A 26,970-nucleotide genomic window follows, 5' to 3' on the forward strand; every position below is an offset into this window, starting at 1 on the left:
ATGTGAAACACGTATTGTTCTCTGATGAGTCCACCTTTACTGTTTTCCCCACATCCAGGAGAGTTACGATGTGGAGAAGCCCCAAAGAAGCGTATCACCTAGACTGTTGCATGCCCAGAGTGAAGCATGGGGGTGGATCAGTGATGGTTTGGGCTGCCATATCATGGCATTCCCTTGGCCCAATATTTGTGCTAGATGGGCGCGTCACTGCCAAGGACTACCGAACCATTCTTGAGGACCATGTGCATCCAATGGTTCAAACATTGTATCCTGAAGGCGGTGCCGTGTATCAGGATAACAATGCACCAATACACACAGCAAGACTGGTGAAAGATTGGTTTGATGAACATCAGAATCAGAATCAGAATCAGATCAGAATCAGAAAAGCTTTATTGCCAAGTACGTTTTTGGACATACAAGGAATTTGTTTTGGCATAGTCGGTGCAATACAGTACAAGTTAAACAGTACAAACATATCTACAATATAATATAAATATAAGTGCACAGTTTTAAGTGAGTGAGAGTAAATATAGAGCAGTATAAGATGCAAGAGCAATACAACAGTGCAGGTGATCATTGTGCAAGTAAAGCAGTGCAAGTAAGCAGGAGTCCAAGCTGAGCGTTAATGTAACGCATAGAGTTACAGGTGTCCTGTCAGCAAAAAAAGGGGGGGTGTGGGGGAAAGGGGGAATGTCAGGGTGGTTTCCGGGCTTTGTTAACCAGGCTGGTGGCAGATGGGAAAAAACTGTTCTTGTGGCGTGAGGTTTTGGTCCGGATGGACCGCAGCCTCCTGCCAGAGGGGAGAGTCTCAAAGAGTCTGTGACCAGGGTGGGAGGGATCAGCCAGAATCTTCCCTGCCCGCTTCAGGGTCCTGGAGGTGTACAGTTCCTGGAGCGACAGTAGACTGCAGCCAATCACCTTCTCAGCAGACCGAATGACACGCTGCAGCCTGCCCTTATCCTTGGCTGTAGCAGCGGCGTACCAGATGGTGATGGAGGAGGTGAGGATGGACTCAATGATGGCTGTGTAGAAGTGCACCATCATAGTCTTTGGCAGGTTGAATTTCTTCAGCTGCCGCAGGAAGAACATCCTCTGCTGGGCTTTCTTGATGAGGGAGCTGATGTTTGGCTCCCACTTGAGATCCTGGGAGATGATGGTTCCCAGGAAGCGGAAAGATTCCACAGTGTCAATTGTGGAGTCACAGAGGGTGATGGGGGCAGGTGGGGCTGGGTTCTGCCTGAAGTCCACAACCATCTCCACTGTCTTTAGAGCGTTGAGCTCAAGGCTGTTCTGGCTGCACCAGTCCAACAGATGGTCCACTTCCCATCTGTACGCGGACTCGTCACCATCAGAGATGAGTCCGATCAGGGTGGTGTCGTCCGCAAACTTCAGAAGCTTGACAGACTGGTGACTGGAGGTGCAGCTGTTGGTGTACAGGGAGAAGAGCAGAGGAGAGAGAACACAGCCTTGGGGGGAACCGGTGCTGATGGTCAGGGAGTCAGAGACGTGCTTCCCCAGCCTCACGCGCTGCTTCCTGTCAGACAGGAAGTCAGTGATCCACCTGCAGGTGGAGTCGGGCACACTCAGCTGGGAGAGCTTCTCCTGGAGCAGAGCTGGGACGATGGTGTTGAAGGCAGAGCTGAAATCCACAAACAGCATCCTGGCATAGGTTCCTGTGGAGTCCAGGTGCCGGAGGATGAAGTGAAGGGCTAGGTTGACTGCATCATCTACAGACCTGTTGGCTCTGTAGGCAAACTGCAGGGGGTCCAGGAGGGGGTCGGTGATGTCTTTTAGGTGTGAGAGCACAAGGCGCTCAAAGGACTTCATCACCACAGAGGTCAGGGCGACGGGTCTGAAGTCATTAAGCCCTGTGGTCCTTGGCTTCTTGGGAACAGGGACGATGGTGGAGGACTTGAAGCAGGCTGGCACATGACATGTCTCCAGTGAGGTGTTAAAAATGTCTGTGAATACTGGAGACAGCTGATCAGCGCAGTGCTTCAGGCTGGCTGGTGAGACAGAATCCGGACCAGCAGCTTTCCGGGGGTTCTGTCTCCTGAAGAGTTTGTTGACGTCCCTCTCCTGGATGGAAAGAGCCGTCCTCGGCGTGGGTAGGGGGCTGGTGGGGGGGAACTTCAGGGTGGGGGTTGGAGGTGCCAAGGCCCCTCTTGAGGTTGGAGAGATGGGGGTGGTGGATTGTGGCTGCAGCTGTTGGGGGGCGTCGTGGGAGATGGTTGCAGGACTGTCCCTTTGTCTTTCAAAGCGGCAGTAGAACTCGTTCAGGTCGTTGGCGAGGCGTCGGTCGTTGATGGAGTGGGGGGCTTTCGGCTTGTAATTGGTGATTTGCTTGAGCCCTTTCCAGACAGACGCAGAGTCGTTGGCTGAGAACTGGTTTTGGAGCTTCTCAGAGTACAGTCGTTTGGCCTCTTTCACTGCCTTGCCAAACTTGTACTTCGCCTCTCTGTATATGTCTTTGTCCCCACTCCTGAAGGCCTTTTCCTTATCCAGTCTTAACCTTCTGAGTTTAGCTGTGAACCAGGGTTTGTCGTTGTTGTAACTCACCCTGGTGCATGATGGTACACAGCTGTCCTCACAGAAGCTGATGTAGGAAGTCACAGCCTCTGTGTACTCGTCCAGACTGTTGGTAGTAGTCCTGAACACATTCCAGTCTGTACAGCCTAAACACGCCTGGAGATTCTCCACAGCCTCACTGCTCCACTTCCTTGTCGTCCTCACAACAGGTTTGCAGAGCTTTAGTTTCTGCCTGTATGCAGGAATCAGGTGGACCATGATGTGGTCGGATTGGCCCAGTGCAGCACGTGGGACGGCGTGATAAGCGTCTCTGATGGTGGTGTAACAGTGATCCAGAATGTTGTCCTCTCTGGTCGGACATTTTATAAACTGTCTGTATTTGGGAAGTTCGTGGGTCAGATTACCTTTGTTAAAGTCACCAGCGACGATTACTAAGGAGTCCGGGTTGGTCCGCTCCACACTCAGTATCTGGTCGGCGAGCATGCGCTGTGCGACCTGCACGTTAGCTTGCGGTGGGATGTAAACACCGACCAGGATGAACGAAGCGAACTCACGGGGGGAATAGAAAGGCTTACAGTTTATGATGAAGGCTTCCAGGTCTGGAGAACAGTGCTGCTGAATCACTGTCACGTCGTTGCACCAACCACTGTTGAGGTAAAAACAGATTCCTCCACCTTTCGCTTTGCCGGAGAGTTCCGTGTCTCTGTCCGCTCTGTAGAGCTGGAATCCTGCCAGCTGCAGCGCAGAGTCCGGTATTAATCCACACAGCCACGTCTCCGTGAAGCACAAAACTGCCGATGAATAAAAGTCCCTGTTTTTCCCCAACAACAGTTGTAGTTCCTCCATTTTGTTGGGAAGTGAGCGCACGTTAGAGAGAAATATTCCAGGTAACGGTGTTCGTAGTCCACGCTGGCGAAGACGTACCAGCACCCCAGCCCGTTTCCCTCTCTTCCGGCGTTTCACCGCGTGAACAAAGGTGAGCGCACCTTTGACCAGAATGTCCAAATATTCCAGAGCAGTAGGTAGAAAAGTTGGAAATAACTCCTCTGGTGTAGTAGCCCTGATGTTCATGAGTTCTTCTCTGGTGAGAGAGCTCCGGGTACCATCACAGAAGACCGTTTTAAAGCAAAAAACAAAACAAAACAATGCGCACCAACACGCCGAGGCGACCATCTGCGGCGCCATCTTGTTGAAAGTGAAGTTGAACATCTCCCATGGCCTGCACAGTCACCAGATCTAAATATTATTGAGCCACTTTGGGGTGTTTTGGAGGAGCGAGTCAGGAAACGTTTTCCTCCACCAGTATCACGTAGTGACCTGGCCACTATCCTGCAAGAAGAATGGCTTAAAATCCCTCTGACCACTGTGCAGGACTTGTATATGTCATTCCCAAGACGAATTGACGCTGTATTGTCCGCAAAAGGAGGCCCTACACCATACTAATAAATTATTGTGGTCTAAAACCAGGTGTTTCAGTTTCATTCTCCAACCCTGTAGATCTAACATCACAATTACACCCATTTTGTGGCTCACCAAAATTTAAAGACAGACATTTTATATATTTGAAAGATAAATGCTCTTGAAGAGTAAACAGATAAAAAAAAGTTGAGCATTACTGAAATGCTCCTTACACAAGGCGGTGTTGCTGAAGTATTACATTTACTGACAGATGTTGATGGGTTTAGTATGGCTGAAGTGAGGGCTCACATAAGTCCATTTACAATGCAGTTTGGATATACTTAATTTTAAGACCTGGTAGGGATTTATGATGATGTGTTGTGCATCATTATTTACAGTGAACACGAAGTTCTCCCAGGATGACAACAGCATTGTCCTCTTGCAGGAGGGTGTGTATCAAAATCCAGTTTAATATATTGTAATTAGGCATAAAGTGACATTTTCCTCCCACTAAGTTGCATGGTTTAGAAACCTTTTTATTTAAATTAGAAGCACTTTGCTTTTTTACTTTGAAGTAATCTCTCCCAGCTTCCTGTGCCATCAATTGACTTGACTTCCTGTAAACCTTTGTGGGAATGTAAGGGCTTGTCTCTCCATCACAGTTTCTATCAGACAGATCTACAGGACATCAGAACTGGCTACAGAGTGAGGAAATCCAGAATTCATAAATAGCTTCTAATCAGTGGCTATAATCTTGAGATTGTTTAAAACTGGATAATGCAGATCAAATAACTTAAGTGCTTTATTTCATCAAAAAAAGCACATGCCAATTTCACCCAGACAAGCTCATTTTCAGCCGCAGTCTGTAACAGGCTGGGGGTTTAATAGAGTCAATGTCTCTAGAAGGAAATAAAACATGAAATAAGGGGAAACGATGAAGAGTGGCTGAAAGTGGATGCCAGGCCGGATCAGTGCCTACTTGTTGACATTCTGTTGACACAACACAGGTTATGTCGCAGCAGAGATACTGAGGGAAGGAATGCCACATGTGAAAAAATACCAAGGCCCCTACTGGAACATCGTTGAACCTGGATGTATCAAGTTTGCTCCTGCACAAACACACTTTCAATGTGTAAAATGTATTTGTTTGCAGCCCAGTCTCTCTGAGTAAAGCATCCTGATAAGTTCTCAGACGGAACATAGCCTATTTGTTCTGTAACATTTCAGTAAGTAATCCTAGGAGTTTGACCTGACGAATAACAAGATTTGAAAAATACGTCTTAACTGCCATCTGCTGTCCAACCTGGGCCACTGCATGACTATAAGAAGAGAAAATAACTAAAAATGAAGGTGCATCTCAAAAACTTAGATGTGCTTTCACAAGTTAACTTAGTAGTTATATTTTAAAGTGAAACTCGAATACTTAGTGATATTTTAAAAACATTTATGTCTGCTAGTTCGGGTGATAATGGCTGACAGATAACGAAAGCCAAAACTCTTTCTCAAAAAACTAGAACAGTACATCAGACCAATAAAGAAAAAGTTACTTTTAAATGCAGAAATGTTATGTCGTGGCCTACACAATCATGGGGAAGACTGCTGACTTGCCAGTTGTCCAGAAGACACAAAAGGTCATTGGTAACTGAGCTGGCTGATCACAGGGTAGTAGCAGAAAAAGGTCGTCTGTAAAGATTAAAATACATTTTTGCTTTCAACTCTGAGGAAGAGAAGAGAGGTCCAGCAGAAAGTGTTCAGTAAATGATGATTTGGGAGAATCATTTTATCTGCTGGTGTTGGTCCACTGTTTTATGAAATCCTATAGGTCACTGCAGCTGTCTACCACTTCATGCTTCCCTCTGTTGATGCTGAAACCATTTTCCAGCAGGACTTGACATCTGCCCACTCACAGTGCTTGGTTGGCCAGCAAACCCGCCTGACCTAAACCCTATAGAGAAGATAAGGTATTGTCAAAAGTAAGATTAAAGACACCAGACCTTACAATGCTGAGAACACCCCACGACACACTGCACTGATGCAAGATTTCATGCAAAAACAGCAGTGCTTAATTACAGTGGGCTGAGATTTATGTAGTGTTTGTGTAAATAAAATTACAAAATAAGCCAGAAGAAAATTAAGACTCGGAAACCATTTTTATTTCGTAAATGGGTTGTCACTCAGGCTGTACACGGACGTTTCTGAGTTTCACCCAATAAAAACAGTTAAGAGCATCCAGAAACAAGAGAGCAAGGTGGTCTGGTAACAGGAATGAAGCAGGATAAGAAGAAATCTTCATATATGCACTCAGTTCTTTCTGTAATTTACATTTAATGTCAAAAGCTTTTAAAAAACATCTTGTTCTTGTTTCAGGTGGTTCACCCTGCTTTCGGCCAACAGGTGTCCTGAACTCATCAGGCAGCTGCTCTTGGTGGGTGATTTTTATACAAAAAAGACAAATCCAAACAGTACATCAGAGAACACGTGGAAGAGAAATAAAAAGCTTGTGTAATAATGCCAGAACAAGCTCCTCAGGGAACATACATTGAATCAATATGAGAACAGTTTTCTCCTTTACAGACACAGGTACATACAGTATATGTACCTTGTAGTTATACATTACGAAGCACTGACTGAGTTCATGCCAAGGCTCAAAACACCTGCCCTCACTTTAGCTGATATATAGTGCTGTGACCAGAGACGGAACAGTTTTATACACAACGCTTGTTATAATGACCATATTAGTCCACGTGTTGTACTTTCGTTTAATATTACATCAAATAAAAAATAGGTCCCTCACAACAAAGCTATACAGGTTATCATACAAACTGATGACGAGACAGTCTACTGACACACAGGTACAGTGCACAAGCTTGCAGGCAGGGATGGAAAAAAAAAATCTCTAGTTTTTAAAATGGTACAAAAAATGCTCTTTAGGTTTTTTTTTTTGCCTCAAAGCAAATCCCAAACTATGGAGTCAAAGCTCTGATCTGCGTAAATGTCAGGAAGAAAAAATGTTTTCGTTCTCCGAGCACATACGTGTTATTTCGCTGGAGGTCACGTGACATTCACTTGATCCAGAGTTCTTCAAAACTTGGCTTTAAACCAGCTGTTCTGCTGGCATTTTTTTAAAATCTTTTTCATTAATGCATGGTATTTTGAATATTTAACAGCACTATAAGAAGGCAGTGACAGAATAAATTTGACAAATTGGTCCAGATCTGATCTGATCATGCACACGATATATCATAGAAATTAATCTAACCAGCAGCTGCAGTTTTTTTTTTTTTTTAACCAAAACAAATCATGTACCTCGCAAAGTGTTTATACCCCTTAAAGGTTTTCACAGTTTGTAACAAAACCACAAACCTTCATATATTTTATCGGGATTTTTGTGACACAAACCTCTGCATAATTATGAAAAGTGGAAGGTAAAAGATGGCTTTAAAAATGTTTTTACTAATAAAATTCTGAAAATGTTTGGTGTGCATTTGTTTTCAGCCCCAAATTAAATTCAGTGGAACCGATTAGATTCAGAAGATACCTAATTAGCTCAGTTTAAACTTAGGATGAATCTGTTTGTTCTATGATAGCCTCAGAGGTTTGTTACAGAACATTAGTAAACAAACAGCATCTCAAAGACCAAGGAGCACAGCAGACAGGTCGGGGATTAAATTGTGGAGAGGTTTAAAGCAGAGTTAGGTTATAAAACAATATCTCAGGCTTTGAACAACCCACAGAGCTCAATTCAATCTATCCTCTAAAATGGAACGAGCATATCACACCTGCAAACCAACCAAGATTTGGCCGCTCACCTAAACTTACACGCCAGGCCTGGAGAGCAGTTATCTGAGGAGCAGCAATAAGACCCATTGTAACGATGGAGGACTGTCAGATATCCACAAACTCAGTTGGCAAAATCTGTTCACAGTACAACTTTTGGTTGTGCAATCTACAATTGAATTGCTAAAGCCATGTTTGGGACACATACAAACATGTGAAAGTAGGTGCTCTAGTCAAAATGATCCATGTTTAACTTTTACTCTGCATGCAAAACGTGTGGTGAAAAAATCCTGAACACACCGTACCCACTGTGAAACACAGTGGTGGCAGCATCATGCAGTGTGAATGAAAAATACTACAAAAGACTCAATACCTGAGCAGAGGCTCATCTTCTAGCTGGACAAACATACAATCAGAGCTACAATGGAATGTCAAATCATATTTCTATTTTAGAATGACCTGGACATAAATCTGACCGAGAATAAATGACTTGAAACTGATGTTCACAGATGCTCTCCATCTAATTTGACTGAGCTTGAGCTATTTTGCAATGAACAATGGACAAACAAATGTAGTCTAGATGTGTAAAAATGGTGGAGCCATACTGCAAAATAATTGCTGTTTTAATTGCAGTGAAAGATGGTTTTACAAAGTATTAACCAAGGGAGGCTGAGTACAAACGAATGCCATGCAGATTTAGACTTCTAAAAAATAAAATTTTAAAGCTATGTACCAATTCTCTTCCACCTCAAAACCATGTGTTACTTTGTGTTGGTCTCACACAAACAATCCCGATAAAAAATATTTATTTGTGGCTGTGACTTGACAAAATGTGAAAACGTCCAGGGGTAGGAATACTTGAATACAAGGCACTGCATGGCTGTGATCTAAACACTGAAGTTGGGCCTTTGTTTAATCGATGCCAGCATTAAAAATCCCGTATCAGACACAGTGAAACTTTACAACCACTTGCAGGTCAGACATGCAGAACAAGCTACTTAGAGACTAGCCCACAAAAACTCTAATAAAAAAAAAAAAAACTGTTTTAAATTTGCACAATAAAACAATAAACTAAGAAAAATAATTTCTATATATATTCCTTTTTTCATACATTTACATTTCTCATAATAATCCAGTACCAGTGCTTAGTTAACACTACGCACGTTTAAAGTTTCACATATTCACGAGGCGGTCCTTCTAAAGCAGAAGTTGTACCGGACTGTGTCCGGACTGGTTAAATAAAATGAAAATAAATAAATCTCTTATGATCTAAAGATAAATTCTGTGGGTGTGGTAAGCATTTAATAAACGAAAGTGGTCCAAGTGCGCTCTAACCAATCAATGGAGGTTTGTGGTATTAAATGCGTTTAAGGACAGTAAAAGTACTGCTGCTGCTGAGAAGTATGACTGGGTGGGGTTTGTTTTTCCTAGTGGCCCATCATACTTTGCTCTCTGTTGTGTTTGTCTGTATGACACTGTTGTGTGCTGAAGTGATCAGGGTGTTTGGTAGGTCTCCCTCCTCCAGTTTGCTTTTCTCATCAGCAAATATCTTCCTGCAGTGGATAAAGAGACAAAGTTTAAAATTAGAAATGTTAACATCTGCATAATGAAGTAAATATATATATATATATATATATATATATATCTCAGCAAACAAACTGTTTACTGAAACACAGTCGCAATGACAACTCTACCCAATATGTAAGAAGACCTCTAACTGCAGTGTCTTCTTACATATTTCTTCACCACCTTGACACAGTTGAATAAAATAAACAGATAATGACATAACCCACATCCCAAACTGACTCTCTTCCCTGAAATCCCTGAAAATGTTAGGCAAATATAATGTAATACTTTTTCAGTTTAGTTTTTCTTCTGACAGACAATATTAGAATAAGGCTTGTGGCAGAATATCCCTGTTTATTTTAAGACACATTTTTTCAGCTTTTCCTTCGGCAGCTCAAAGTGGCGCCTCTGTTCACCTCTGGAAAAAAGATTGAGGGAATGCTCCAAGGTATATAATTAAAGCATGAGACGGTGCATCTTCTCATTATTAAAAAGACATCTCATTATAAAATGCATCATGTTGCTATGGGATGCTTTCTACACATGGCTTCTGCACAGATGCTTAACAAAAACATGACCTGAGCAAAGCGCCAAGCTTCAACTCTGCCTCAAGCTGCTGACAAGGAGTGTTTTATTTTTGCAGAAATTATATGTAAAAAAAACAAAAAAAAAACAGACACATCTGCGTGGGAAATGTTTTTCTACACAAGTACACATCTCGGATGGCCGGTTTTTTATGTTAAGATTTAGAACAGAAAATAAGGCAGTAATTTGAGGTCTCTCTCTAAATCCCTGCTAGAGTTGCATCATTTTAGAGGTGAAAATGTCAATTCATAGAAAAAGTATCAGGTCTAGTTAATGTTCTATTCATTAAAAATTAACCACCAATAGGGGTAATATTTTAAATATGGTATATTTAAAATTAAATCTGAAAAGACTCACAAGGAAAAGGATGGCAATTATAAAAGTTTTAATGATACGTGATTACATGGTGTTTTCTTTGGCGCTCGGACCTGGGAGGAAGACATGAATGCTGAGAATGACATGAGCTAAGTTGATCATTTATAAGGTTTAGATTTAGAGATGTCCTCCCCTGATCCGACACTGGTGGTGGATTGGCGGCCAGGGAGCGAGGAAGCCAGGAGGAGATGGGAAGGAAGATGGTGGAGGTGGGGTGGAGGAGGTATGAGCTCAGCTGACAAGCAAGGATGTACATGGCTGAAGGCCCTTAAAAGCGAGGTGTCAGAAGGTGATTGGATGAAGAGTCATGCGGGGAGGATGCTGATTGGATGGCTGGGAGACGCATAGAAGAGTCATTGGAAGGAGCAGGTGGTGAAGATGCGTCTTTCATTCTGAATGTTCATCAAAACTCCATTATTTTGAATGCTGTTAAGTACAGCTCTTACAGAAAATGCAGAAAAGCCTAAAATCCATAACAAAGTCACAGGTTGGAAATCACTGACAAATCTCTGAGTGGTCCATATCTCATTAATACACAATCTTTAAATCAAATCAAAATGAATAGCTGCAGGTAAAGTCATTCTCAGCTTTCAGTCAATCTAGTACATGTAAATGGTCTGAAAATTAAAGTGCTTTTTTTGGGCAATCTATATTTTTACATCCTGAAAAACAAAATTCAGAGAAAAGTCTGGGAAAAAAACGCATGTTTTCCAAACTCAGTTTTAGTTTCGCCATAATTAGGAAGACTTTAAAAATACTGAAGTTGTATTTTCAGGACTGTGTAGAAACCCTGTTATTCTTTAAACTCTTTAAAAGTGAATAAATACAGACAATAAGGCATGTGTCCTGAGTTTTAATATTTTTTATAATATTTCTCAGCTGATTATTGCACAAGGTATGATTAAACCATAATGAATCCATTATAACCTTTGTTTAAAATGACCTTAAACCAACAATAAATATTTGGGGAGGTTAAGTCTTCTGCTTTTTTGTATATTAGGTTGTGTGATGCTGTCTACCATTTTGTTTTGGTTGAAGTTGTATTTGGGTCTCAGAGTCCATCACTGTGGGTCTAACAGTTTAAAGCACACATATGATGTGGTATTAAACATCATTAAATCCTTTGTTAAACTTTGTTTAAAACCGGATTTGTTTTTAAAGCTTGCATTTATGAAAAGCTGCTTAACTACGTCTAGTTTGTTTGTTTCAAAAGTATAACCCCCACAATGAATACCTGTCACACAGAAGCAATAATATGACAACCATAAAGTCACTGCTACCTGCAACATTCCATTAACAATTCACCCCAATGTCATTACCACGGTTTACCATTACAATATTTGATATTGTGTGGTCAATGGCAAGATGCGGTGGTGAATGAATGGGCATACAAGTTACATACACTCTCACACAAACACACAGATAAACCTCTAGAGGGAGTCGTACTCATCGTTGACAGGAGGAGCGGTCTTGAGAGTCTCTGAAGCCTCCAGAACTGGGCCTGAGGGAGGGAAGCCTGCTTCATGTCCACTGGGCAGAGAGGGGGCAGCGGATGGGCTCTCTAAGCTAATCAGGTCTGAGAGGGGCCGACAAGGTCTTCCTGTGCCGTTTCTCAGCTCTAACTCTAAATCTGTGTTTTTGTGCCCTTTGCCTGGAGCTGTTAAGTCGTACAGGTTGGACCCTGGTGTGAGGAGATTGTTCGGAGCTGCTGAAGCAATCGGAGTAATGGGTAAAGGCGAGGGGACGTCTGCCAAGAGAGACGCAGGATTTTCAGTGTGTGGATCTTCAACAGAATTGGGAATATCTGAAGGAGTGGTACTCGGAGCAGGCTTTGTTGTAGGGATGTTATTATCAGTAGGTTTATCTGTATCAAAGGCAGTAAAGCTGTATGCAGTGGAGTCTCTAACACCAAGATTAGATTCTGGGTCTGGTTTTCGAAGGGCAGTGTTTGCTGTAGTGGAAGCAGTATTCGCTGGAGTGTCTTTGTTTAAGTCTACAGTGTTTGGCTGTGGAGTGGGCTTTGTGACCGGTGGACTTGGCGCAGGCTTCTTGGTGTCTGGAGTGGAGGGAGAAAACACAGCGAGAGGGGAAACTGGTGGACTATTTTTAGCATTCAGAGCAGCGAGTTTAGGAGAGTGTCTGCGCTTTGGCGGTATCGGTGTTCCAGATTTTTGAGGTCTATACTGTTCAGGGGTAGGAGGAGGATTGTTAGTCTTTTCAGGCTCTTCCGGGGTCTTACTCCCCCTCTCTTCAAGCAACGACCCCATTTTAGCTTCAACAGCAGTCGAGGAGATGATGGGGGTCGGTGGGGCAGTGTTCGACTCAGGGGTTGGGGCTGGAGCAGTGAGAGGACTGGGCGAGGGCTCGTTGGCCAGGGTGGACAGGCTGCAAGTGAGTGTGGTGGTCTCGCTAGAGGGACTTTCCTGAGCAGCATCAACTGTTGCGGTGGCTGTGTCAGAGTTGGTGGCTACGGAGGAGGGGGTGTCCAGTGCCAGAGAAGCCACCAGCCTGAGAGAGCAGGGAGAGAACAGAGACACACAGACTAGACACCAGGGTGACTGTGACAGAGGAGGGGTGACCCGAACGACAGCATGCAGAGGGATTAGTTGGCTTTAGAAATTCACACAAAAAGAGACAAAAGCAACTAAAAAAAACAGCAACTATTAAGCTTAGCAAGAAAAAAAGGCATCATGCTGTGAGTGAACATTAAAGGATACATCCCATACACACACCAACATGGAGTACACTGACTAATAAACTAATGTACTTAAAAAGGCACTAGTCCTCCTATGGAAAACTATAGCACCACACTGAACCACCTATAAGGGTTAAACAGTACCAGTGACAATTTCATTCTGCATTTTTCTATTGTTTGTGTTTTTTTCATACTTTGGATGGGATGGCTTGCTGAGGCTATCAAATGGCTTCATGAACTGACCACACTTTGAAGGAACAAAGCCTTTTGTGTCTTTTACTGGTATTGCTTCAACCTTCATGTAATGAGACAGAAAATCTCCAGAGCTGCAGCAGAAACACAAAGTACGGTAATCCCCTTTGATTGGGAGGAGGAAAAGAAAAGCACCACAATCCAGTGGACTCCACTCAAGAATGAACTAAATTTTTCAACAGATTTAGTAGTCGAATTAAGTGTTGTTAAATAATATAATTCTTTAAAGTGGAGTGCAATGTAGAACAGCTAAGAATCCCTTGGCATTAAAAATGTTGAGTGCTATTTGTCTGTTTTGACTCACTCTGGCTTTGTGAGAGGTGTAGTTTCATTGGGCTCCATTGGTCCAGCTGCATTGTGATTGGCTGTGCACTCGTCCTCTGTTCTGACTTCCACTATGGGCTCTTTGGACTCATCTTTCCTGTAAGATCAAGATGACAACATTGGTACAATGGCAGCAGACCATCGGCTGACAAACATTTTATTTTAGTGGCTTAAAGAAGTGTTAGATGATGTAGTGAGAGCTGCGAATCAGTCAGTCAGTTATGTCAGCAAGTATTTGAATATTCACAACCCGAGCAGCATATATATATTTTTCTTGGTTGACATTGTTGCTTCATTAAGGGAAAAAGAGTTATCTAGATATCATTTGAATGTTAAGTATCCCTTAAACTTTTTCACATTTTAATAAAATTTGTATTTGCTGCAACCACAGATGTCCATGTGTTTAAATGGGATTTTATGTGATAAACCAGCAGCTCTGATCTGTGGGTCTGGTTCTATGTTTAATATTATTGTCCCGCTGGAACCAACCTCCATCCCGGTCTCAAGTCTTTTGTAACCTGTAAAGGGTTTTCATCCACCTTCCTGTCATATCTTATATGACAGGTTATAATCAGTCTGACAGAGGGAGGTATCCCAATCCTTGTGGTTTTTAGTTTAACAATGACCATCAGTGGGACCCTTTGTGGGGTTCCTTGAGACAACATTGTTGTAAATAAGCGCCAACTTAATAATCTCAACTGAAACTATCTGTGTAGTTATGCTGCTATAGGCTTAGGCTGCTGGAGGACATAACGACCACTTTCACCCTCTTCGCTACATTCTCACACTACTCTCCAATTTTGCATTATTTGCTGTTATTTCAGCTTTTAACTTTGTTCTCTCTACTCTCTTCCTAGAAGCTACACCTGGCCTGACTCTGTGTCTACCTGTGACACCTTTCTGGAGAGGGGCATCGTCCAAGCTTCTGCTGGCAACAACTTAATGCTCACCCTCTACCGATGATCCACATGGCCCTGTCTTTCAGTGTTTAACCCTTTCTCTCTCCTAGACATGGCGATTGACTGAGCTTAACTGTAACAAACTATATGTGCTCTCTTTCAGACTCTAACCTTGAAAACTGGCTCAGAGTTTATCTGTTCTTTCTTTCTAGATGAAACAACTAAAGGAGCTACATCCATTAACATTTACTTTTCCTTCCCATAGAAAGTACTCCTGGATCAGTGCTTCTGTGTTCTTTTTGCGTCTCTGCTCTGTTCTCTCAAACCCCCAGTCAGTTGTGGCAAATGGCCGCTCACACTGAGCCTGGTTCTGCTGGAGGTTTCTTCCTGTTAAAAGGGAGTTTTTCCTCTCCACTGTCGCTACATGCATGCTCAGTATGAGGGATTGCTGCAAAGTCAACGCCAGTGACTGTCCACTGTCTCTACATGCTCATCCGGAAGGAGTGAATGCTACAAGTCACTGACTGGATGCAATCTGCTGGGTTTTCTTAGATAGAAAAACTTTTTATCCAATTTGAATAAATAACTGAATCTGACTGCACTGTTCAATGATTAGGATTAATAGGAATGTATGAACCTGACTGTTGTGAAGTGCCTTGAGACGACATGTGTTGTGAATTGGCGCTATATAAATAAACTGAATTGAATTGGAAAAAAAATCTGGTCAGCTTTTTTCTTCCCTGCAGAAGAAAACCAACAGCATGATGGTGACACCACTTAGTTTTACTGTGAGGATGGTGTGTTCACGGTGATGTGCGGAGTTTTTCTCTATACATAGCATTCTGCATGTGGATGGTTCAGTTCTGTTCTCGTCCAACAAGAGGACATTTTTCCACGTCTTCTGTGTTCCCTACATGGCAACGGTACTTCTCATTGATTCTTTCAACAATGTATTTCTTCTTGCCCCTCTTCCTTCAACAGCATCTCCCACCTGAGCTGTGGATCACTGCATCTCCTCTGGAGTTACTGTGGGCATCTCGGCTGATTCTCTGTTAATTGCTCTCCTTGCTCAGCCTGTCAGTTTGGGAGGATAATCATTCTTTGTTATAGGTGTGCAGTTGTAATCTTTCCATTTTCAGATTGTTTCATTGAACAACGCTGTGATATGTTTAAAGCTTGGGCTTGTTTTACAACCTATCTCTGCTTTAACCTTATTCACAACTTAGTCCTCAACCTGTCTGCTTTGTTCCTCGGTCTTCATGATGTAGGTTGTTGTTTAATGTTCTCCTATAAACATCTGAGGCCTTCACAGAACAGCTGTACTTATATCGAAATTAAATTACATAAATGTGGCCTTTATTTACTAACTAGCTGACTTCTGAAGGCGGTTTGTTGCGCTGGGTTTTATGGAGGGGCATCTGATGAAACGGGTTGAAAACAGGTTTTCAGATTTTTATTTATAAAATATGTAAACCGTTCATCGTTTTGCTTACTTACCAGTGTTCCTTAACCCTGGTCCTCTGGGCCCAAAGTCCTTCATGTTTTAGATCTGTCTTTGCTCCAGCACACCTGATTAATATGATTTAATTACTTCAGAGTGCCTTCAAGCGCCACAGAAGCCTGTTAATCACCCATTCATTGAAGTCATGTGTGGCAGCAGGGAAACACCCAAAACATGCAGGACACTGAGCCCAGCAGACCAGGGTTGAGAAACCCTCTTCCAAACAACTGTGTGCTACTTTGTTTTGGTCTATCACATAAACTCCCAATAAATAGATATTATGAAAAAGTCCAAGAGAATTAATACTTGTGCGAAGAAGGACAAATCAATAAATTGGTAAATAATGTGTTAGAAGTTAGGGCAACAAATAAAGAGAAATGGGCAACACAAGGTCAAATACTACTTATTAAAGACATTATTTATAACATAAAAATAAAAAATATAAATACTTAAGCTACTTCATTAATGTATGCCAATTGAAAGTAGATTTTCTTCTAAATTTTTCAGTGTCTGATTATGATGCTGAAATGAAAGTTAATTTATTTTAAAGCTTTTTTAAATATCTTGGTTCCCAATAAATGTGGAGGAAAACGGCTAAGAAAAGGAACAACATCTCTTTTCCTTATTCTTCTAAACATAAAATGTAAACACAGTGTCTGACATTAAAGCAAAAACGTGCTGGTGCATATTTGCGTCTTCCTCGGGGCTGGAAGATTAAAACAAATTAACGAAATGAACTTAAAAGCGATCTTTCATACTCACACGAAAGCAGCTTTGCCCTCCTCCAAAGTGTGCCCTTTAGTGCCTGTGCCTGATTTTCCACACAGGCACATGATAAGGCCACATTTGTTGACAAAGTAACAAGTGACATCCACTGCTAGCAGCAGGAGTATAAACACTACAACAAGGATCCCTGCCCAGAGCATGATGTTCATGGAGAACGGTCCTTCATCACCTAAATCTGCCAGAGAAGAGATAAAACGTAGAGCCATGAAAAACTGGAGCAGGATGCACAAAAATAAAACACCAATTGAAGTGCTAGAGTGCTACAGGATCTTCAATGACTTGTATACAAATAAAGAACGTACCTGCTGCAGAGTGATTACTGACACTCAAGTTCTCCTGAACCGATTTTAGACATTTGAGACTGCAGTCTGAGAGTTGTGTTTAAATATTTATGTGTTTATTATGAGGAATGTTGACAATTTTATATCAAAGGAAATGTTTTAGGGTTAGGGTTAGAAAACAAATCGTACAAGTATATTTATTTTCAAACTATTTATTTGGTATTAGAAAAACAAGCAAACCAAGGTTTACAGTGTGTTGCTGCTTACATGCAGGGTAACAGTTTCCAATTTTTACAAAATAAAAACTTGCTGTATCTTTATTCTTTGTCTAAAACTATTTTTAGTTATAACAGAATTCTTATACAATATTTAAATATGTACATCAATCAGCCACAAAATTATGACTACTGACAAGTAGAGAAGCTAGCTCTCCTCACTTTGTTATAACACAATGCTCTGCTCGGACAAACCTGCATCGTGAGAATCACGTTATTTTGAAACCTGCCATCATTTTGTGTTTATTGTTTTACATAACTGGCGTATAATGCTTAAATTAAACTTTGATGATTTAGATTATTGGCTAAATTAGGCATGGGCTTGTATGAGATTTTTACAACATAATGATCTTCAGTAAAAAACACCACAGTATTACGGTTTTAAACAAAAACAGAACACTAACTTTTATTTAAAACAGAAAAGAAACAATTATTCCTATTACTGCTGAAATAATACATTAGATTACTACACTTATGCTATCTGTTTTGATTCAGACTTGAACAAAACTATAGATTAAGCACCTCAGAAATGTAGTAATATTTATGTGCTTATTGTGCAGAATATTATACCTATTATAAACATACAATCTGTTTAATTGCCTGCAGTTAGTTGCTAGCAAAAATGCCAAATTCTGTTTTAAAACATTGTTTACTTGATAACAATAATGGGTGGCAATAGTTTTAATTCCCACAAGACTATTTTTGAAGTATTTCCCACCTGCTTTCTTTTAGTCATTTTATTGACACTAAACAGCAACAGGTGGGGGAGGTGCCGCGCTGTGTGCTCTATACAGCTGGAGAAAACTCCAGTCACAGCTTTTCTCTGGTATCATAGTAAAAATGTTTTAGACCGTCAATTTCCTTTTCTTAGATTTAATTAAAAGGATTTAGGATTTCTATATATATCTGACTCAAATTTTTCCACCTTATTTCTTCAATTAAAGTAGGATTTCACCGCTTGAATTCAGACTTAGATTTTTATTCTGTACAAAGAAAGACAGAGCGAGTTTATTTCAGTACAAAACATGTTAACAGCTATTTGTCGTTTTGTTTGCTTGATCCAGATCAATAATTTGACCAGTTCCAAATATTTACATGTTTTCTATGATAAAATGATTTGTTTGATCGATTCAAACATTGATAGCTGAAAAAGATGGTTAATGCATCACTTAAAAAAATTACTTGCTGCCTGTAAAATATGTATTTTAGTGCACAACTTTCTCCAATAAAAATGTCCCTACAACAGGACCAAAACTAATAAAAGGTCTGCTAGGTTATAAAACACAGTGCTGTGAAAAAGTAGAGCCTACTTCATGTTGTCAGAAATAAAGTTTTAAGTTATTTCTTGAATCTACAGGTCTGGAAGTAATCAGGCATGGATACAATTAGTGAAAAAAATATATTTAATTGCTGTACATTTTTAATTTAACAAAGGGGGTAATTACTTTTTCACACAGGATTAAAAGCTTTTTAGTTTGACAATCTAAAACATGTAAATCTAACAAAACCAATAAAACAGAATACATTTGTTAGGGGGCAAATACTTTTTCACAGCACTGTAGCTACATGAAGCACCTTCCCAAGATAAACACATAAAAACAGGAAGTAATTCTGTGGACATCAGATTAAAACACTTGCACAAGAAATCATATTAATCTGGACAAAAATAACGCTTGAAATATTTCAGTACACATTTTGTAAATCTTTGCCAATGTGAGTTTTTTTTTTCACTACCGTCAGTGTTATTGTTCAAAACCTTTAAAGAACATCTCCACAACTTTATTAAACATGGCAGAATATAATACAGTGTTTATGTAAACGGACTGGTTCAGTACTCGGCTCTCACTTGATTCTAAGTGCTGTTTTATTTTAAAAACACCTATTATAACTACACGTCTGTTTATAATTGTAAACTGGCACTTCTCTCTGTTGTCTATTGCTGATGACTAGCTGTGCTATTGCTGAGCAGAGTGAATCTGTGGGAGGCAAAGATTTTCCACTGCCTTTGGTTCATTAAGTCTGTCTGGACTATTCTAAAACCACACATCACTCGTTTCTCTACCATGACAGAGATGCGTCATGGAGAAAGTCTGTTATAAGTGGTAAAAGCATCCAGAGTGAAACCCAGGCCAGAGAAAAGGCAAGCTCTCCTCTATTGTTACGATGTAGATCCCAAACGTAAACTACGATAGCAGGAGCACAATGATGAGGGACAAGATGAGTGATACCAAAGTGCATGTCACAGATGAGCTGCCCTGAGTGGCTGTGGGTTGAGACAGCACAAACCAGACCAAAATGCACACAGGTCGGGACGAAAATGTTCACGTGGGTCCACCACACGAATATCCAGGAGAGAAAGCAGGAACAATGAGCGAGGCGATGAAAAGAGAAACAGAGAAAAAGGAGGAAATAAAAACACATAAAGAAGGAAAAAAGAGAAGGGTGGGGAAAACAGAGGAAGAGAGAGAGTGAAAAAATGCTTCAGGTCTGAAAATCAAAAGTGAAAAATAAAAAAATTAAGAAAACTGATTTTGTGCATCGAGGGAGGAAAAAACGCAGCAACACATCAAAGCAAAAGCGCATCACAAAGGGAAAAAAACACACTGTGTTGGCTGGATGGTGACTCAGTGGCAGTGAGTGGAAAATGTTTTAGTTTGGAAAATGAATTAGAAAAAGAAGTGAGAGGAAGACATAATGGCCTGCTGCGATACTTCAGCAAAGCGCTCAACAGGGTCTAGCACCTAAATGGAATTTGACAGGCTGTGTGGGTTTTCTACCGTTAGTAAAAAGCTGCTTCGGCTGCAGTTAGGACCTCACTGAACATGTTAATTAAGAGTTATTTAAGACTCCTCTCAAACGGAGCCAAACTATTTCATCTACTTTGTTAAAATTATAGAAAGGTTAAGGGAAAAAAAACCTGAGGAAATCATCCTCTGTAAAACACAAATTCAAGCTTATTCACCCAAGGCTTCCAAAACAAATAAAAAAATAATCTAGAGCTGCTGTGAGAAAGTATTTGGCACCTTAAAGATTTCTTTTGTTTTTGCTTCTGTCACACGTACACGTTTCAGATCAAACAAATTTTAGTATTAGATAAAAGCACTTAAAAAATATTTCTTTATTTAATTTATTAACAGAAAAAGGTTATCCAACCCAACCATTTTTGGGGTTTTTCCACTCATTTTTCAATGTGTTTATGGATATTTAATAATATTAAGGGTTTATTTTTTTTTTTTGTTCTTTTACTAACTAAATAGATGAAGAGGCATGACATTAAACATATTGTTCAAACTCCAAAACCCTTCAATAAGCTAAATTACAATAATTCTGCAAAGTGGGCCAAATTTCCTCCACAGCAATGTAAAAGACTCGTGGTCAATTATTGTCTTGCCATCAGGTATTGTATTGTATAACACCTGATGGCAGACATTGCTGCCAAGCTGCCGCAAAACACAACCAATTATCAGGTTTTGGGAGAAATTATATCCTTTCAAAGGGCCAGGTTGGTTTGGACAGATTTTTACTCTTGATGACTTAAAACAAAAGAAGAAACCTGTAAGGATATGCTTACTTTGTCACAGTGCTGTATTTTTCTCTTTAGTCATGAATCCCTGCTAAGAGGTAGAGTAATAAAACTGTAACACTCTTCTCAGGTTTGAGTTTGGCTCCCCCATTTCCACCTTGTTACAGCCCAGTTTATAGAGAGCAACTAGATGGAGTGTACCTGGGATAGCCTCTGGCTCTGCAGATGTCCTGAAGGACATGGTTGCAGGTAGGGACTTCCCCTTCTGGTTCTCAGCCACCACATACACATCATACTCTGTATCCCACTCTAATCCACGCAGAACCACGTAATCGCTGCCACTGGGCATCCGGATTTCGGGCTTCCACTCTGACGCTTGGATCTAAGGACAAAGATAAACATAAACTACAGGGCAACAAATTATTATTGCTCATAACTGGTACACTCACAGGCTGGCTATAAATAAACTTTCCTTTAGAAGAGAAAAAACTGTTGCAAATGCAAAAAAAAATAAAAACTGGCATTAAGTATTACCTTGGAGAAGCTAAAAGGAAAAGCCAGTGTAGATGGATACTTGCTGGAAATGTATTTGTCTCAGTGATCCACATTGGAACCCGAAGGCAGGGTTAAGATTTTTCAAGCTTTAAATTTGACAAGAATGAATTGTTAACTCACTGGTTTGTAGCGGACAAGATAATGCAGGATGGGAGATCCGCCATCATCCTGCTTAACCCAGCCAATTTTGAGGGAGTTGCCTTTAGTCTGCAGTGACCCGTCAAGTTTAGGAGGATTAGGATTTCCTAGAGGCACACAAGAGCAACACAAAAGGTATTTCAATTCCTATTTCAAAGATATATAAAATTTGATTTTGAAAGGTCAGAGGCAATTATGTTAGCTGACCATGAAATTAAAAATTTGAAACTAACTACTCTTCCTGCTGTTGTCTTCTTTTATTCAACTGACCTTTAATCACTTGTCCCAAGATGCTGTGTGTCAAGTTGCACTAATTAGCAAATGACACACAACCACATGCTTATTTGATTCATCCAAGCCGCTGAGTATTGCTGCTGTTACTGAGCGACATTCAGCTGGCATAAAGAATGCTAAGGGACCAGCTAGAGTGACATATTCAGTTCCTTAACAGAGTATGCAGCATTTTTTACTGATTTCTATCACTGATCAATAGTCATTCATATATATGAGAACACAGATCTTCCAGGTCCTTAAACTATTTAGAGGAAAAAAATCCCAATAAGTTTTACATTTAAAATAATTAAAGAGACCCCAATAACTGTTATTACGATAAGGAATCTATCTCTGCCATCTACGGTGCTGGCCACATTTATTGGCATTTCTAGCAAAGATGTGTGAAAATCCTTTGAATAAATGCTAATCTTTTATTGCAGTACCATATTTTCAAACTAAAAGAAAGTAAAAAAAAGAAAAGTCCAACCTTTAGATAAAGTACATTTATTCATTGTGGTAAACCTCATATTAACCAATAATTGTTTTTACCAAAATTATAAGTGGCCCATTTGGAGCCATGGAAGTCAGCAGAAAACCAATTGGCATGTAGATAGGGCCCAGTGGTTGTTATGGAGACTTAGTTCCCCCAAGATGCCACTCTTTTCTACATTTTTTCAAAACAATAATTACCTCCCTTACCATCCTGCACCAGGCTAGTGGCAAGTGGATTAAAAACAGGCCTCTGTGTCATGTCAGATTTATATCCCAGGGAAAACAACATTAGTTATTTATTTTAAAGGGATTGGGAGCTGTACCAATCCAGTCATGGGTGATTTAAAATCAAACACAATTCTAAACCTTGATTTTTTTTTTTTTCGCCATCGAATGGATGAACTGAAATTAAAAGGTTAAATTTTTTTTATTTTTCAGTTTGAGATTGTGATACTGCAATAAAAAACTTAGCTAGAGGCACCAGTTTACTGGGGGTTGAGACAAATGTGGAGGTCACTGTTTGAGCTACTTGCCTATAATATGCAAAAGACTTCCTAAAAGAAGCAACTTTGCAACTGGCTAAGTGCTTTAAAGATCCCATTTAAAGAGCCAAATTCTTCTAAAGCAACATGGGTATCCTACGTTGGAGGAATGATTTTGATCTTTTTTAAATAGGATTAAATTAGAACTGATTTTGAACTACCCAGCCTCAGCTGACTGTTAATGCTAATTCCAAGATTATCTATGCTCTTTTTGAAAAGTAAGTGTTTGACTAATGGTCTGAACAATTCTCTGATGTATTATTTCACATATAGAAAATGTGCATTTGTATCTAAACGATGTTATAAGGACCATACCTCCATAAGCTACAGCCTGGCTATTAAACCAGGTAATTACTCAATGACTGCAACCCAACCAATTTTGTAAAACTTCATAGTATTAAACAAAAAGGCTTGTTGTATACATTAGTCTTTAGTTAGTTAGTAAATCTAAGTGTAAAGCATGAAGCATGGATTTTGGCGGGTTAACAATGACCAACAATATAACAAATAAATCCTAATACTGAACAAATTTGAACGAAAACCAGGGCAAAGGGATGACGGCAGGAATACATGGTGGTAAGAAATAAATATAATTAAGAAAGAATTGTTAAGAAAAAAATGTCATTACACACTTGATATACTGTAACCCATTCAACTGACAAATCCCTCATGTGGCAGAGTATCAATACCTATATACAGCACCATGAACAGCTCTGGTTTTCCCTCATTTAGTTTGCTCAGAATGCCAACATGACTGATTAATGTATTACATGTGTATACAAAAGCACATAATGTGGCGTTTAATTGTTGTATTTATCAGCTGAAGTTAAGAATTTCCATTCAAGAAAATTCAACACTAAGTTACCTTCTGCAGAGTTGAAGGAACCATCAGCACCATGCAAGTCAAATAACAGGCACAGACATATGAAATGACACATGTGAGTGATTGAAACAGTAACAGGACATAATTAAAGGACATACACTGCCTTGCAAAAGTATTCAGAGCTCTTTAGCTTTTTTTAAATTTGTCACATTACAACCGCAAACTTGGATATATTTATTTGGATTTATGAAAACAGATAAACACAATGGAGATCAACTGTGAAGTGGAAGCAAACTGTGACATGAATTTGTATTTAGCCACTTTTACTGTGATACATCTAAATGAAACAAAGTGCCACCAACTGCCTTCAAAAGTCACATAGTTTAGTATAATTTAATCTCAGCTTAAATGCATCTGTTCTGTAAAGGCCTCAGAAGTTTGTTAGAGATCATAATTTAACAAATGGCATCATGAAGACCAAGGAACAGAGCAAATAGGTCAGAGATATTTAAAGCAGCAACAATATCCTAAGCTTTCAACATCTGCCCCAGCACTGTTCACTCCATTCTCCTAAAACAAATGAGTAAGAGAATGAGGCACAAGTGCAAACCTATTGAGTGTGCAAGGAAAGCATTCATCAGAGAAGCAGCCAAGAGGCCCATAGTATCTTTGGAAGAAAGCTATCGATGCTGGTGGCTGTAATACTGGAGAAACTGCCAAAAATCAACAGCTCAGGTGGGAGAATTTGTTGACAAGACAACTATTAGTTGTACACTGCACAAATCTGGTCTTTATAGAAAAGTGGCAACAGGTAAGCCACTGTTGGAAGAAAGTTGTAAGAAGTCCAGTTTGCACTTTGTCAGAAGTCATGTCAATGACAGCAAACATGAAGGTGGTCTGGTCAGATGAGACCAAAATGGAATTTTTGGCCTAACTCCAAATCTCTATGTGAGGCAGAAAACTAGCACTGCACATCAACCAGAACACACCATCCCCACCATGAAATGTGGTGGTGGCAGCATTACGCTGTTGGATGAACAAGGAAGCTGGGCAGAGCTTATAAGAAGCTGAATAAAGGCAATCCTAGAAGAAAACCCATTGGATGCTGCAAAAGGAATGGAGGTTCGCTTTATAACAGGACAACATCCCTAAAGATACAGAGAGATCTACAGTGAAATGGTTTTCATCAAAGCATATCCATGTGTTAGAACATGAAAAACAAGAACCTGTATTTTCACAAAATGGTGAATAGGCGAACATTTCAGTCTCTAGATGTACAAAGCTGTTTGGATTTTACACCAAAAGACTGTAATTGCAGTTCCCACAACATACTGACTCAGGGTGGCTGAATACAAATATTTTTATTCATGCAAAACTTAGATAACCCTGTGTTGTTTTCCCTCCACCTTCAATTATATGCTGCTTTGTGTCGGTTTATACCATAAAATTCAAATAAAACACATTAAAGTTTGTGGTTGGAAAGTGACAAAATGCAAAAAAGTTCTGAAAACCTTTGCAGTTCTCTGTGGGACACGACAAAACAGAGGTACCGGTAGAGGAGCGGAAAAAAATGAAGTGAACCTAAGGACAAACTAAAGAGTGACTAAATCACAGAAAAGCTACAAACGTACTGTTAAATTGCACTTTAATTCTTCTGTTTGGGTTCTGAATGTGAGAAGTGCAACAGACATCAAACAACTTTACATCCTGATTTAGCAGAATTAATCCTTCATAAACCAACTGATTAATCATTGCTGACGGGCCTAATCCAAATGCAAATATTCCCCAAACTCATCTCCAAAGTAGCTGAAACCAGAGGCAAACATTTGCAGCTTTTGAAATATGGAGATTTCCTGTTAATTTATCACAGTGTCACTAAGCCAATTACTTTACAAGCTCCAAACCAAAATTACATTATTATTCAAATTTGGGTGTATCAGATTGAAACTCATGGGATGGAAGTAAAATAAAATCTGTTCGTGGAACACAGATGAGTTTGCAGTGAAAATCAGGACATGTGAGGTCACAAATGCAGGAGGAAGCTTCAATGCCTTCAAGTTACTACAAATGTTTCTAATCAGCAGGGGTGACTAGGTTATCCTGCAGGGAGAAGAAAACAGCTACAGCACTAACAGCATCTATTATCGCCACTACAGAACAAACCTGTGCTGTCAGTGAAAAAATGAAAAAGGTCGTCTAGAGACATAAGACAAGAGAAGCAATCAAAATCAGTTTCCTACAAAAATAATCTGAATCTCTTTTATATTACTTGATTGGGGAAAGTGGGAAGTGTAATTTTTGGCAGTGTGCGAAAACTAAAGTTTAGGAAATAAAGAAAGTGGTTAATTTTTAAAAAGTAAGTTTTTAAAAAGCATTGGTTGAAATTTTAATTAAGTGAAAATATCTGTTTTAAATTGATTTTAATTAAAAACAAACAATACTGCAAAAGTAATCACTAGTACAGCAGATATTTTTATTAGAATAAAGATGTACTTCAACATATGGCAAAAACAACAATGTTTCCCCTTTTTGCTCTGTCCTTTGGCTTTTCATATCATCTTCTGTGGATTTAACTAGTTCTAAAACTAAACCTAGAACAAAGATGGATGAATCACTTACTTTTGTTAATGGGGGCTGAAGGACACAGAGAAAATGAACAGACGGATACAAAAATTACTCTTAAAAAAAGGAAATGAAAAAAACAAAACATGAAGTCATACCTCTCACCATGAGAGAAACAGACAACCAACAGAGGGCACTAAACACTAAACCATGAGATCAGGATTCAATGGTTGTCAGAGCTACACCTGTAAGCAGAACATTTTCACATCCAACAGATAAAGTGATAATAAGGTAAGTGGACTACAGGTGCATCTTAATAAATTTGAATATTATGTAAAAGTAAATTTCTTCAAAAATACAATTCATAAAGTCAAACTCATATATTACATATGTTTTTTACACATAGTGATACTTTTTACTTCTGCATCAGGAGAATTGAACGTCTGTTAATTTTTGATGATTATGGCTTAGAGCTAATTAAAACCAAAAAAAGGTGTACTAGTATTTATCATCTTCCACTTCTCCTGGAACGGGTCGCAAGGGCAGCAGACTGAGCAGAGACACCCAGACTTCTCTCTCCCCAGACACCTCCTCCAAGGTTATGAACAGGACCAATGAAAAAAGGGCAGCCCTTGAAGATGGGAATGTGTGATTGTGACTGTGTCCACCTGTTTTTGTGTCAGGTTGGGTCTTGGGCTGCTCCCTTTCCTGAATCAGCCCCACATTTGATTGTGCAAACGTCCATGTATAGGATGTAGAGCTGGTCCAGTGTTCCACAGCCGGAACGAAAACCACACTGCTCCTCCTGAAGCCGAGGTT

General features: G+C 40.0%; 1 protein-coding gene across 14 annotated transcripts in view; it reads right to left on the reverse strand.

Annotated features, from left to right (window-relative positions):
- Positions 1-6,058: 6,058 nt before the first annotated feature.
- Positions 6,059-26,970, reverse strand: part of ncam1b (neural cell adhesion molecule 1b) — a 134,575-nt gene continuing 113,663 nt past the window's right edge. For 3 of the 14 annotated variants that reach the window (XM_047390645.1, XM_047390639.1, XM_047390640.1), the window contains 3 exons: positions 21,442-21,566; positions 20,968-21,148; positions 17,165-19,506 (listed from right to left, as the gene is read on the reverse strand). In XM_047390645.1, coding sequence (XP_047246601.1) covers positions 19,427-19,506; positions 20,968-21,148; positions 21,442-21,566 — 386 coding nt within the window. In that variant the 3' untranslated portion in view covers positions 17,165-19,426. Of the gene's footprint in view, positions 9,258-11,676; positions 12,739-13,119; positions 13,252-13,481; positions 13,599-16,663; positions 16,863-17,164; positions 19,507-20,967; positions 21,149-21,441; positions 21,567-23,631; positions 23,635-25,752; positions 25,786-26,208; positions 26,224-26,970 lie in introns of those variants that run through there. The other 11 variants (XM_047390642.1, XM_047390643.1, XM_047390641.1 and 8 more) reach the window with 8 other exon arrangements.

Source organism: Girardinichthys multiradiatus, chromosome 18 (genome assembly GCF_021462225.1).
Source record: "Girardinichthys multiradiatus isolate DD_20200921_A chromosome 18, DD_fGirMul_XY1, whole genome shotgun sequence".
In the NCBI taxonomy this organism is placed as follows: Eukaryota; Metazoa; Chordata; class Actinopteri; order Cyprinodontiformes; family Goodeidae; genus Girardinichthys; species Girardinichthys multiradiatus.